Source organism: Calliphora vicina, chromosome 4 (genome assembly GCF_958450345.1).
Source record: "Calliphora vicina chromosome 4, idCalVici1.1, whole genome shotgun sequence".
Lineage (NCBI taxonomy): Eukaryota > Metazoa > Arthropoda > Insecta > Diptera > Calliphoridae > Calliphora > Calliphora vicina.
Window position 1 is genome coordinate 16,783,764 of NC_088783.1, and position 15,338 is coordinate 16,799,101.

The 15,338-nt window shown below is 28.3% G+C and overlaps 1 protein-coding gene and 1 long non-coding RNA gene across 2 annotated transcripts; both read left to right on the forward strand.

The window, feature by feature from the left end:
* Positions 1–5,825: 5,825 nt before the first annotated feature.
* Positions 5,826–11,375, forward strand: Agxt (Alanine-glyoxylate aminotransferase). The gene is made up of 3 exons (XM_065507631.1): positions 5,826–6,282; positions 10,221–11,083; positions 11,152–11,375. The coding sequence occupies exons 1-3, from the start codon at positions 6,133–6,135 to the stop codon at positions 11,321–11,323; spliced, it is 1,185 nt and encodes a 394-aa protein (XP_065363703.1). The 5' UTR covers positions 5,826–6,132; the 3' UTR covers positions 11,324–11,375.
* Positions 11,376–13,768: 2,393 nt separating this feature from the next.
* On the forward strand, positions 13,769–14,577 carry LOC135956814 (uncharacterized). Its single transcript, XR_010576387.1, has 3 exons — positions 13,769–13,919; positions 13,971–14,166; positions 14,294–14,577. It is a non-coding gene; the product is annotated as an uncharacterized LOC135956814 (long non-coding RNA).
* The last annotated feature ends 761 nt before the right edge of the window (positions 14,578–15,338 follow it).

The window sequence follows — 15,338 nt, forward strand, 5'->3', positions numbered from 1 at the left end:
TATAAAAATCGATATTTGGTGGGATATAAGAGTGATCACAGATTATTGTCGTTTTCCTCTAGGACGTCTTATGTGCTGTTTTTCTATAGCGAACGAGTACTTTGAGTGGAAATTTAACATGTGTTCTGTTATTGTAACAAAATCAAAATACATGTAAAACGTCCACTCAAAACGCTCATTCGCTATAGAAAAACAGCACATTAATAACGATATATGAGTGATTTTCATTATTTGATGAGAAATAAGACTAATCACTAAAACACTAAGACTAATCCTCTATTTAGCTTTTCCACAGATTATTGTCCTTCTTCCTCTAGGACCTCTTATTAACGATATATGAGTGATTTTAGTTTTTTCATATAAAAATCGATATTTGGTGGGAAATATGAGTGATCACAAATTATTGTCGTTTTTCCTCTAGGACCTCTTATTAACGATATATGAGTGATTTTAGATTTTTCATATAAATATCGATATTTGGTGGGATATATGAGTGATCACAAATTATTGTCGTTTTTCCTCTAGGACCTCTTATTAACGATATATGAGTGATTTTAGATTTTTCATATAAAAATCGATATTTGGTGGGATATATGAGTGATCACAGATTATTGTCGTTTTTCCTCTAGGACCTCTTATTAACGATATATGAGTGATTTTAGTTTTTTCATATAAAAATCGATATTTGGCGGGATAAGAGTGATCACAGATTATTGAGCTTTTTCCTCTAGGACCTCTTATTAACGATATATGAGTGATTTTAGATTTTTCATATAAAAATCGATATTTGGTGGGATATATGAGTGATCACAAATTATTGTCGTTTTTCCTCTAGGACCTCTTATTAACGATATATGAGTGATTTTAGATTTTTCATATAAAAATCGATATTTGGTGGGAAATATGAGTGATCACAGATTATTGTCGTTTTTCCTCTAGGACCTCTTATTAACGATATATGAGTGATTTTAGTTTTTTCATATAAAAATCGATATTTGGTGGGAAATAAGAGTGATCACAGATTATTGAGCTTTTTCCCCTAGGACCTCTTATTAACGAATTATGAGTGATTTTAGTTTTTTCATATAAAAATCGATATTTGGTGGGAAATAAGAGTGATCACAGATTATTGTCGTTTTTCCTCTAGGACCTCTTATTAACGAATTATGAGTGAATTTAGTTTTTTCATATAAAAATCGATATTTGGTGGGAAATATGAGTGATCACAGATTATTGAGCTTTTTCCTCAGGGCCTCTTATTAACGATATATGAGTGATTTTAGATTTTTCATATAAAAATCGATAATTTATGGGAAATAAGAGTGATCGCAGATTATTGTCGTTTTTCCTCTAGGACCTCTTATTAACGATATATGAGTGATTTTAGTTTTTTCATATAAAAATCGATAATTAATGGGAAATAAGAGTGATCTTAGATTTATGAGTGATTTTAGTTTTTTCATATAAAAATCGATATTTGGTGGGATATAAGAGTGATCACAGATTATTGTCGTTTTTCCTCTAGAACATCTTATTAACGAATTATGAGTGATTTCAGTTTTTTCATATAAAAATCGATATTTGGTGGGATATATGAGTGTTCACAGATTATTGTCGTTTTTCCTCTAGGACCTCTTAACGGTATATGAGTGATTTTGGATTTTTCATATAAAAATCGATATTTGGTGGGAAATATGAGTGATCACAGATTATTGAGCTTTTTCCTCTAGGACCTCTTATTAACGATATATGAGTGATTTTAGTTTTTTCATATAAAAATCGATATTTGGTGGGAAATAAGAGTGATCACAGATTATTGAGCTTTTTCCCCTAGGACCTCTTATTAACGAATTATGAGTGATTTTAGTTTTTTCATATAAAAATCGATATTTGGTGGGATATATGAGTGTTCACAGATTATTGTCGTTTTTCCTCTAGAACCTCTTATTAACGGTATATGAGTGATTTTAGTTTTTTCATATAAAAATCGATATTTGGTGGGATATAAGAGTGATCACAGATTATTGTCGTTTTTCCTCTAGGACCTCTTATTAACGATATATGAGTGATTTTAGTTTTTTCATATAAAAATCGATATTTGGTGGGAAATATGAGTGATCACAGATTATTGTCGTTTTTCCTCTAGGACCTCTTATTAATGAATTATGAGTGATTTTAGTTTTTTCATATAAAAATCGATATTTGGTGGGAAATAAGAGTGATCACAGATTATTGTCGTTTTTCCTCTAGGACCTCTTATTAACGAATTATGAGTGAATTTAGTTTTTTCATATAAAAATCGATATTTGGTGGGAAATATGAGTGATCACAGATTATTGAGCTTTTTCCTCAGGGCCTCTTATTAACGATATATGAGTGATTTTAGATTTTTCATATAAAAATCGATAATTTATGGGAAATAAGAGTGATCGCAGATTATTGTCGTTTTTCCTCTAGGACCTCTTATTAACGATATATGAGTGATTTTAGTTTTTTCATATAAAAATCGATAATTAATGGGAAATAAGAGTGATCTTAGATTTATGAGTGATTTTAGTTTTTTCATATAAAAATCGATATTTGGTGGGATATAAGAGTGATCACAGATTATTGTCGTTTTTCCTCTAGAACATCTTATTAACGAATTATGAGTGATTTTAGTTTTTTCATATAAAAATCGATATTTGGTGGGATATATGAGTGTTCACAGATTATTGTCGTTTTTCCTCTAGGACCTCTTAACGGTATATGAGTGATTTTGGATTTTTCATATAAAAATCGATATTTGGTGGGAAATATGAGTGATCACAGATTATTGAGCTTTTTCCTCTAGGACCTCTTATTAACGATATATGAGTGATTTTAGTTTTTTCATATAAAAATCGATATTTGGTGGGAAATAAGAGTGATCACAGATTATTGAGCTTTTTCCCCTAGGACCTCTTATTAACGAATTATGAGTGATTTTAGTTTTTTCATATAAAAATCGATATTTGGTGGGATATATGAGTGTTCACAGATTATTGTCGTTTTTCCTCTAGAACCTCTTATTAACGGTATATGAGTGATTTTAGTTTTTTCATATAAAAATCGATATTTGGTGGGATATAAGAGTGATCACAGATTATTGAGCTTTTTCCTCTAGGACCTCTTATTAACGATATATGAGTGATTTTAGATTTTTCATATAAAAATCGATATTTGGTGGGATATATGAGTGATCACAGATTATTGTCGTTTTTCCTCTAGGACCCCTTATTAACGATATATGAGTGATTTTAGTTTTTTCATATAAAAATCGATATTTGGTGGGAAATAAGAGTGATCACAGATTTTTGTCGTTTTTCCTCTAGAACCTCTTATTAACGAATTATGAGTGATTTTAGTTTTTTCATATAAAAATCGATATTTGGTGGGATATATGAGTGTTCACAGATTATTGTCGTTTTTCCTCTAGGACCTCTTATTAACGGTATATGAGTGATTTTGGATTTTTCATATAAAAATCGATATTTGGTGGGAAATATGAGTGATCACAGATTATTGAGCTTTTTCCTCTAGGACCTCTTATTAACGATATATGAGTGATTTTAGATTTTTCGTATAAAAATCGATATTTGGTGGGATATAAGAGTGATCACAGATTATTGAGCTTTTTCCTCTAGGACCTCTTATTAAGGATTTATGAGTGATTTTTTTCATATAAAAATCGATATTTGGTGGGATATATGAGTGATCACAGATTATTGTCGTTTTTCCTCTAGGACCTCTTATTAACGATATATGAGTGATTTTAGATTTTTCATATTATTTGTTTCAACCATAGAGAATAGACATAGAGCGGAAACTCTGCTGTCAAAGACCTATCTCAGTTGTCAGAAACATAAGTGGTGAGAATGTATTAGCAGAAAAAACTATGTGAAAACAAAAACAACACTCGTATGTGTGATTATTTTGAGTAATTTTTTTGTTTGAGTTTTTTTCTAGTTTCCGCTCTATGTTTCTCTATGGTTTCAACTTAGTAATTTTTTAAGTTAAAAAATCTCTAAATTAATTCTAACCCCCATTAACACGAAGTCTGGTTTTGTGTTAACTAATAGTTATTTATATATTATATATTTTTGTATGAAAACTGTCAGTATAACTATTAGTTAACACATAACCAGACTTCGTGTTAATGGGGGTAACTCGTATAATGTTTTTATTTTAATTTAGAAAATTGTACTTTTACAATTTTACAGTAAAAAACTTTATTTTCAGCTAGTTCTAATCGGTTATAGAGTTCAAAATCCTTTAATTTCAATATGTTTTTGAAATGATAAAAAATTGCTGATTCAATATGTTAAAAGGTTGAGTGAATAAATATAAATATATAATAAACTCATGTATGTTAGGGTGGTACTAAATTTTTGTTTATTTTTTTTGATTAAGTTAAAAAGATATATAAAGAGTACCACCTGTATCAATTGTTTTTATATTCATTTATTTTGCAATCAAAAACTCACATGTTGTAAACAGTTAAAACTGATAAGAAATTGTGACATTAAATTATAGATTATTTAAAGCCGGAATATTTATTATATGTGCATTTAAACGTCCTTAAAGATGACTTCTAAGAAAATGTAAATCAACAATTAATCAAATATATTGTACATAGGTACATATAATCGCATAAATTAAACTTTTGATCTTTTTTATTGTAAATAACACTAGATTTATATATTATTATTAATATTAATGAATTGTTTACATTAAATACATACAATTCATTGATATAAAGTATCTAAGAAATTTTAATATAGTCAAGCCCAATTTTGGGCACGCCCACTTGCCATTTGGCGTAATAACTATTGTTTTGATATCAATAAAAGTTAAGTACAATGTAAAAAATATCCAAAGCAATTTGGATATTCAAATATCCAGACTATTTTAAGTTTTAAAATTGTCCATATAAACCAATCAGCGGTTTCTTGACATTTGCCACCATCTTTATATTAATTTGTCGATGTTATGGTCCTGTCCACACGCGAAAAATTCATGTGTCAACAAGAAATTTACCGCTAAGTAAACAAATTGATGGCTTGTCAAGACATAGGGTTAGGCACTAACAATTTTGTCATAACGATGTAATAACACTAATAAATGGAGACTATACCATTCTTCCTGACAAATATTTATCATAACAATTAATGACGTTTGTTGTCAAGACAAAGTTGTCTGAGCAAAATCACTAACAATTTTGTTATAATGAAGCAATAATACTAATAAATGATATTGACAACCATTTTGAAGTTTATCATGACAAAGATTTATCAGGTATAGACATGGGGTTATAATATTTTGTCTTGACAAACTATTTTGAAGTTTATTATAACAAAAGTACAGATATAGGATTAAAAACTGTTGAATTTTGACATTAACCGATAATCATTTAATGCTACAATAGCAGCACCTTTATATTACATGATGGACATTCTATGTTTAAACAGTTTTAAGCACAAATATGCAAATATAATTTTTTTTTTCAAAATATCAGTCTCTCTTGAACATGTAACATGCCATGTTAGCAATTACCGACTATAGAGATAATCCAGAGATGATATAGAATTTCTCTGGTTAAATAAAAATAACATTTCATACAGATGTATAAACTACACAAATATAAATTTGTTTATGTTTTATATTTATTTAAAAACAACAAAAAAATTGTCTGCTTTTATGGTTTTGAGTTTAAATGGTGTGTCTATTATTTTTCATTTTAGATTAAATACAGAGATAAGAATAAGCTATAAGTTGTAGGCTCACCCAACGTTTTCGAATCATTTAGTCAAACTCGACCATTTACTAAAGAACATACTAGTAGTTAGTGGAAGTGTTCATTTAAATTTTAGTTTTTTATTTGAGGTTTTTGCGGTTTACACAAGTGTGTGATAAGAATTTTGTCCAAACAATATTCTCTGTCTTTTCCAACATAGTATAAATACATATTCGGATTTCAAGTGCAGTTTAAATTCATTTTGTATTTAAAAGTGATTGAACTAAAATTTCGGTGTCAAAAATACATATAGTAGAATATAATTTGTGCTGTAATAAGAATTATTTAAGAAAATTAAATTATACATAAACGATAAAATGGAAGTGCCACCACCATTAGTTTTGAAACGTTCATTATATGTGCCCAATAAGACTTTGATGGGACCAGGTCCTTCAAATTGCTCACAAAGAGTTTTGTCCTCTTTGAGTAATCCAGTTTTGGGACATTTACATCCGGAATGCTTACAGGTGAGCTAATAGAAAATATTTATCAATTATAATTTTTGGTTTCCATAAATTAGGTTTACGTTAGATTTAAAAATAAAAATTGTTCATTTTGCTGCTAAATCTTGTAAATTTGCAAGGTACCTACAGTAAAGCAGCTTATACAGATAATAAATTTAAATGCAAAATAAATTCATTATAAAAAAATATAAATACAACACAATATTTAATACATAGTTCAATGTCTGAATAATATAATTTAGCTTAAGGTACTCGATATTGGTATCGATTGAGTCGAAAATCGAACGCCTTATTATATTGTTACTTTAAGGATTTCGAATTTAATTCAAAAGTTTGTCAAAACAAATCGTAAAGAAAAACGATCGATTTCAAAAATAGTTTTTGAAGCACAGCACACTATAACTTTTGAATCCTACGAACATTTTTTCAATGTCAGTAAATCGAATATTTCCTCTATTATATTGCAAAATAATATCCTGCTCCAACTTACCACCTGACGAGTATTTTAAAAACGAAAATGTCATTGTATGAAAAATATGCAAAAGTTACAAATTATTTTAAATAATACTTTTAAAAGAAATGCTTCCAAATTCAAATTTTTGCTAAAAATCCAATGGCTTTTTCTTATCCAATTAAATAAATCCCAGATGGCAAATAGCAACTAATTTTAAATAATTTAGGCAAAAAATGTGAATAAAATTATAACACCTGATAAATTTGTATCATGATAAACTTCAAAATGATTGTCAAGATAAAAAATTATCAGACAACTTTGTCTTGACAATAAACGTTTGTTGTTATGATAAATATTTGTCAAGTATAGACAGGGGGTTAACAATCTAATTATTTTTCAATTCGTTTCGTTTTCGAAATTCAAAAATCCAATGTTAAAAAAAAACTAAATTTCCTCCCAATGATTCCATTAAATTATTCATTACGAATTATTTTTATTCTTAAATAGATTTATAATAAATTACTAAGACAATAACGAATTATTATGCTCAATTCCTTAATACTTTAAATTTTGTTTTATTTCATTTCTGTAATAATTCATTCATTATAGAATAAATTCGTTTTTTAAACCTAAAATTTTTTCAAATCCATTACAAATTAGCTTTATAAAATTTATTGAATTCTAACATATTTTTTCAATACAAATCTATAACAAACATAGGAAATGTAGTAAGTACATTTTATTAAATTCGATATCGAACTATTTTTTCAATACGATAGCTGATTCGATGACGACTATCAATCTGAGGGTTGCAGGTTCCATTCCCGCCACAGACTCTGTATCTACAGTTTGTGTAGGTTAAAAACAATGTGGTAATTAGGCCTCCAGATCTTCAAATTAATTAATTAAATTTAAGCTTAATTCATTAAGATCCTAATTTAGATTTAAAAATGTCAGCAATTGAAACCAACATTGCCATCAAAACAAATTTGTTTGCTTCAATGCAAACTATGGAATGAATAGAATTCATTCCATAGAATTCCAAATTTAATGAAAATACTTTTTCTTCATTCAATTAGTTTTTAATCATTTACAAAATGATTTGAAAAGGCTATCGACATTTAGCAATTTTATGTGTGTGTTTTACGCCTACCACAGTTTCGTACTAGATTAAATATAAAATGTAACCTGCTTAATTAATTTAGTACGAAACTGTCATAGGCGTAAAACTTATACGCCAACCTCGATATCTTAATTTTAGAGCACGCACTTTAAATTGTGGACTATTCAGGCGTTTTGAGGAAACAGTTTTTTGGGTGCTTTTTAACTCTTATCCTTTACTTTGTAAAGGCAAATGACACTCACATGGGCTTTCTAATCGGGAAAAATTTCGCGAGAATTCCCAATTGATACTTTAAAGTACAAATAGGTTCTATTACGGTTAATTAAATATTTTTCATATCTATAATTTGCTTTATATGAAATAATATCACAAGCTCTTCCGAAATTTTTAAATTATTTTTGAAATAAATATTGGTTAGATCTTTTTGGAAAAATACTTTCTGAGTCCGATTATTTTACAATGCAACGTATTCTGTGGTTTAAATCATTTCAAATCGCATTATCTTTTAATTTTGTTACACTTTTATGCATGATTGTTATTAGAAAACTTTCTTATCTCGGAATGACTAGTGGTTTTGCATACCACATACATACTAATGAACATTCAGTTTTTCAAATAGAATTCTTTAAACAAAACATCTACTCTGGCTCTGTTAACTACGTTTATAGATAATAGAGAATATATCTGCCGAAATAAAATACAAATTACAATTAAATGTCACACATATGTATTTTGTGAATTATTTACCCAATGTGATACTTTCCTGCAAAAGTTCTATAGTGCCACATTTCACGAAGTTGGAAAAATATACAGGCCTGTCACAGAATTCCATTCCGATCGATATTTCGTTCTTCAGAAAAAATAAAACGAAAATTTCTTTCGGAATGAAACCACTTTCAGTTTTCAAAGTGGAATTGATATTTCTTTTAATTATTAGTTTTTTTAAAAATTTGTAATTAATAAAAAATACTGTCAAATTAAAATCAGAAATACAGAATTATTAATGTGCTGTTTTTCTATAGCGAACGAGTGCTTTGAGTGGAAATTTTACGTGTATTTTGTTTCAATAAAAAAACACATGTTCAATTTCCACTCAAAGTACATACTCGTTCGTTATAGAAAAACAGCACATACATTTTTTTGGAATTAATAAATTACACGGAATCTGAAGAACCTAAAATGAAATCGATCGGTTTTGTTACTACGGAATTGAAAGTTATTCTTTGTGACTTACCCTCTGTCTAAACTTGACAAATATTTATCATAACAATTAATGACGTTTGTTGTCAAGACAAAGTTGTCTGAGCAAAAGCACTAGACGGGGGGTTACAAACATGATTGATACATCAATCAGATATACCTTGTTATAACATTGCTATTAGAGTATCCAAAACCGAAAACCGGTCAACCGGTTTTTTCATCTTTGTAAACTCCACCGGTTTCAGTTTTTTTTAACTTTTCGGTTTTTGGACAAACCGGTTTTTGTATGACGGTTAACCGGTTTTAATGAAATATATTTTCTAAGCCTCATTCAAACATATTTATGAAAAACTTTGATACCATTTTTAAAAATATTGATTTATTTTATAGAAAATTGTAGCATTTGACAACATTTCGTAAAAGATATGTATAACGCAATTGCATAAAGAATTCAAAAATGATAAATTTTCATTAAATAAAAATTTAATATAAACCGGTTAACCGATTTTTTTGAAGACAAAAACCGAAACCGCTTAACCGGTTTTTTTAAAGACAATAATCGAAACCGGTTTTTTCAAAAACACATTTTTTCGGTTAAACCGGGAACCGGTTTTTTATATTTGACTGTTTTTTGGGCTCTCTAGTGGCTATTTAAAATCGAGAAAACCGCGATAATATGAACTAATTAAAACCAGGCCAGTTCACTTTTGCAAGATTGTTCTTATTTGCGAATGGCATATAATTGGCAAATCGGTTAAGAAAAGGAACATATCCCCAAATTCTCAGTGTGAGTGAAAATACTAAACACTGATAATGTTAGACATTGAGATGAATTTAAGCCTCGATTTCTTACTTTAGATTAAACACTTATTTGTCGGTTTATTCTAGAAATTAAAGTACAACTTTTACTTACTTTTAAATCTAGATGAAGGATTTTTAATTTAATTAAAACTCATGTTGAACTTTTATTCCTACATATTTACATACATACATATGTATGTATGTACGAATGTAGAACCAAAACTGTGCATCCATCATTTCGAATTAATAGTCCAATTCAATATCAAAGTCCAGTACAATATTTTCTTTTTTTTTATATAAATAAATATGTATTCAATTAATTGATTTATTTTTGTTTTGTTTTATGTCTGCGGTCGTTAACAGATAATGGATGAAATAAAAGAGGGCATCAAGTATATTTTCCAGACATTAAATGATGCCACAATGTGCATTAGCGGTTCCGGTCATGCCGGCATGGAGGCCGCTCTATGCAACTTAATCGAGGATGGTGATATTGTTCTACTGGCTAGTACTGGTATTTGGGGTCATCGTGCCGCCGAAATGGCAAAACGTTATGGTGGTGATGTACGTTATGTTGAGGGACGCTTTGGTCGTTCGTTGAGTATCGATGAGATAGAGTTTGCCATGGAAGGTCATAAACCACAGATATTATTTGTAGCTCAAGGTGATTCATCGACCGGCATTTTGCAATCGAACTTGAAAGAGATTGGAGAATTGTGTCGTAAACACAATTGTCTGTTTGTTGTTGATACGGTGGCTTCATTGGGTGGCACTGAATTTTGTATGGATGAGTGGCTGATTGATGTGGCCTATACGGGCTCGCAAAAGGTACTCGGTGCCCCGCCTGGCATTACGCCCATTTCATTTAGCAAACGTGCCATTAAACATGTGGTGGAACGCAAGACTAAAGTAAAGGTCTACTATTTCGATGTGCTCCTAATTGGCCAATATTGGAGTTGTTTTGGTTCGCCGCGCATCTATCATCATACAATTTCCTCTACTCTCTTATACGGCCTAAGGGAAGCGTTAGCTCAATTTTGTGCTCAAGGTCTGAGGGAAGTCATACATCGCCATCAACAATGTTCGTATCGTTTGCAGCAGGGCATTAAGGAGCTAGGTTTGGAAATGTTTGTGCCAAATTCCCGAGATAGATTACCGACTGTTAATACAGTTAAAGTGCCAGTGGGTATTGACTGGCGTAAAGTTGCCGACTATACCATGAGAAAGTAAGTTACAATTTTTAAAAACTATAAATTTGTTTGTTCTCAATATGTTTTCTTTATGTATTATTCAGATATAATCTCGAGATAAGTGGTGGTCTTGGTCCAACAGTTGAGCACGTATTCCGTATTGGTCTTATGGGTGAAAATGCTACAGTTGAACGTGTCGATTTGGTGTTGAATGTATTGCATGAAGCCATTCAAAGTACGAAGTTAAATAATATTAATGAAAAATCTAAAATTTAATTAATTATGCATGTAATTGTAAGAAATAAAAGATCATAAGAATTAAGAGAAATTGTTCATATATCAATAAAGACCATTATGTTTATTAATCTTGACATCGAGACCAGTAAAAGGCTCATCCATTCATCATATTTTAAATGCAAATGATATCCTAATAAATTTTCACCTTGATTTTTATACCCACCATCAAAAAAGATGGGCGGTATATTGATTTTGTCATTCCCTTTGTAACATATCGAAATACTGGTCGCACAACCAAAAAGTTAAATATCCTAGGTTCATCTGTCTGTTGAAAACACGATAGGACCCATACGAAAAGAGTTAGCTATTACATCATATAATCTTGATATTCTCAGATACCACTCGCGATAGCATTTATTACAAAATGAAAATCAGTTGCAACTTAAATACTAATTTAAAGCACGATCAATATTTCCATGATTTCCATTTGAAATAATAGTTATTGGTTTTAAATATTTACAAAAAATCGAAAAAGATTTGTTCATTTGTATTTTATTATATTTAATAAAGAAAACTTGAAAACTCTGAAACTATTATGAAAATAAATTCCACAAAATAACAAAAGCAACCTTTGCTTTTTATGTCAAAAAAAATGTCAATAATTTTCAAATAAAAATAAATAAACAAACTGAGAAGACGTTTTTCAAACCAAATAATTATTAAAGAAAATAATATAATTCAAATAAAGGCTGAGAATTGTTCAAAAATTAATAATAATCTGAGAGGACGTATTGAATACATTCAAATAAAAATAAAGAAGAATATAATTCAAATAAAGGGTAAGAATTATTAAAAAATACGAATAAAATTAATTTAACAAATAATTTCAGCTATTAAACAAGAACCAAAAGCAAGTCAAATAACATAAATCAAATGCAACAAATTCAAATGAAATCCAACACGATGAAAGAAGCCAGCCACCAAGATAAAAATAATTCCAACTTTGCAGAAGCCAGCGATTCTGAAATATTGTTAGATTCAAATCAACATGATTCGAACAATTCAAACTGTGAAAATAAAAAAGCAGAAGTAAGTTCATCTATAACAAAATATTCAGATCCTAATCGTAAACTGAATGCGAATTATGTTTTGCTGTTCACAATAATCATGGGTCGCATTTTCTGTATCTGTTTGCATTATTTGGATTTACTTTTAGGTTGGTTTCTTCCCAAAATATTAGAGAAACGCAATAACCTTATGGGGAATCTCAATATATGGACGTTTCTGTATGTTGATGTTAATCAAATCATTGAAGTGCGATCAAAAGTGTTTATGTTGCCTTTTCTAATAGCATGCAACATACTCTATGGTTTTATTTACATTTTGCGGCTTTCGATACAATTAGTATTGACTTCAGTAGCCGATGAAACTTTCAAAATCATAATGATAATATAATAATTTATATAATTTTTTTCATCATCGGATTTGTTTAAAAATGTTTATTAAATTTACTGTTTTGAATTTGTAATATTTGCTTATGTATTGTAAAACGAATGGATTTTTCATTAATTTTATTTCGAAAGAGTTATTTAACCGAAATAAAATTAATGAAAATAACTTATATAACAATTTTTCAATATTCGAGATTTCGATATTGAAGAATATGTTTTGTTTCAGTGTAAAATATATTCGTTTTACCAAACATAGCGAATAAACTATTTTAATTTTGTTTTTATTAAATTGTTGTTATATTTTATTTTATACTTTTTTTTACTAAACATTTAAATAATAGTTATTTAGCTATTATTTAAACGTTTTTTTTTTTTGTTAAATATTTCTTTTTAATAAATTTGTACTTTTTATAAAACCTTAAATATAATGTTATTATTATTTTATTGGTATATGTGGTATGTGTAAGTATATAAAAACCTAAAAACGTTTAAGAAAATTCTAATTGAATTTCAGAAATTTCCAATTATATTACAGAATTATCAGATTTGTTTATATGTTTTACATAAATTTTAATGTTCTCGTTGATTTTTATACCCACCATCAAAGAAGATGGGGGTATATTGATTTTTTCATTCCCTTTGTAACATATAAAAATATTTGACGCACGATAGGTCTGTTGAAAACACGATAGGGCCCAAACGAAAAGAGTCAGCAGTAACATAATATAATCTTGTTATCCTCAGATACCGCTCGCGATAGCATTTACTACAAAATTAAAATCATGGTTAAATGCTTATTTAAACCACGATCAATATTTCCATGATTTCCATTTGAAATAATAGTTATTGATTATAAATATTTACAAAAAATCGTAAAAGATTTGTTCAATTTATTATATTTAATCAAAAAATAAAAAAAACTTGAAAACTCTGAAAATATTATGAAAATAAATTATACAAAATACCAAAGCAACCTTTGTTTTGTATGTCAAAACAAATGTCAATCATTTTCAAATAAAAATAAATAAACAAACTGAGAAGACGTTTTTCAAACCAAATAATTATTAAAGAAAATAATATAATTCAAATAAAGGCTGAGAATTGTTCAAAAATTAATAATAAACTGAGAGGACGTATTGAATACATTCAAATAAAAATAAAGAAGAATATAATTCAAATAAAGGGTAAGAATTATTAAAAAATACGAATAAAATTAATTTAACAAATAATTTCAGTTATTAAACAAGAAACAAAAAGCAAGTCAAATTAAATCAAATGCAACAAATTCAAATGAAATCCAACACGATGAAAGAAGCCAGCCAACAAGATAAAAATAATTCCAACTTTGCAGAAGCCAGCGATTCTGAAACATTGTTAGATTCAAATCAACATGATGCAAACAATTCCAACTGTGAAAATAAAAAAGCAGAAGTAAGTTCATCTATATCAAAATATTCAGATCCTAATCGTAAACTGAATGCGAATTATGTTATGCTGTTGACAATAATCATGGGTCGTATTTTTTGTATATGTCTACATTATTTGGATTTACTTTTAGGTTGGTTTCTTCCCAAAATATTAGAGAAACGCAATAACCTTATGGGGAATCTCAATATATGGACGTTTCTGTATGTTGATGTTAATCAAATCATTGAAGTGCGATCAAAAGTGTTTATGTTGCCTTTTCTAATAGCATGCAACATACTCTATGGTTTTATTTACATTTTGCGGCTTTCGATACAATTAGTATTGACTTCACTAGCCGATGAAACTTTCAAAATCATAATGATAATATAATAATTTATATAATTTTTTCATCTTCGGATTTGTTTAAAAATGTCTATTAAATTTCCTGTTTTTAATTTGTTATATTTGCTTATGTATTGTAAAACGAATGGATTTTTCATTAATTTTATTTCGAAAGAGTTGTTTAACCGAAATAAAATTAATGAAAATAACTGATATAACAATTTTTCAATATTCGAGATTTCGATATTGAAGAATATGTTTAGTTTCAGTGTAAAATATATTCGTTTTACCAAACATAGCGAATAAACTATTTTAATTTTGTTTTTATTAAATTGTTGTTATATTTTATTTTATTCTTTTTTTACTAAACATTTAAATAATAGTTATTTAGCTATTATTTAAACGTTTTTTTTTTTTTGTTAAATATTTCTTTTTAATAAATTTGTACTTTTTACAAAACCTTAAATATAATGTTATTATTATTTTATTGGTATATGTGGTATGTGTAAGTATATAAAAACCTAAAAACGTTTCAGAAAATTCCAATTGAATTTCAGAAATTTCCAATTATATTACAGAATTATCAAATTTGTTTATATGTTTTACATAAATTTTAATGTTCTCGTTGATTTTTATACCCACCATCAAAGAAGATGGGGGTATATTGATTTTTTCATTCCCTTTGTAACATATAAAAATATCTGACGCACGATAGGTCTGTTGAAAACACGATAGGGCCCAAACGAAAAGAGTCAGCAGTAACATAATATAATATTGTTATCCTCAGATACCGCTCGCGATAGCATTTACTACAAAATGAAAATCATGGTTAAATGCTTATTTAAACCACGATC

Excerpts from the sequence above, each read along its gene's own strand:
- Agxt (XM_065507631.1), top strand. The coding sequence starts at position 6,133 with ATGGAAGTGCCACCACCATTAGTTTTGAAACGTTCATTATATGTGCCC. Across the intron at positions 6,283-10,220 it reads TACATCCGGAATGCTTACAG|ATAATGGATGAAATAAAAGA; the intron begins GTGAGCTAATAG and ends GGTCGTTAACAG. Across the intron at positions 11,084-11,151 it reads GCCGACTATACCATGAGAAA|ATATAATCTCGAGATAAGTG; the intron begins GTAAGTTACAAT and ends TGTATTATTCAG.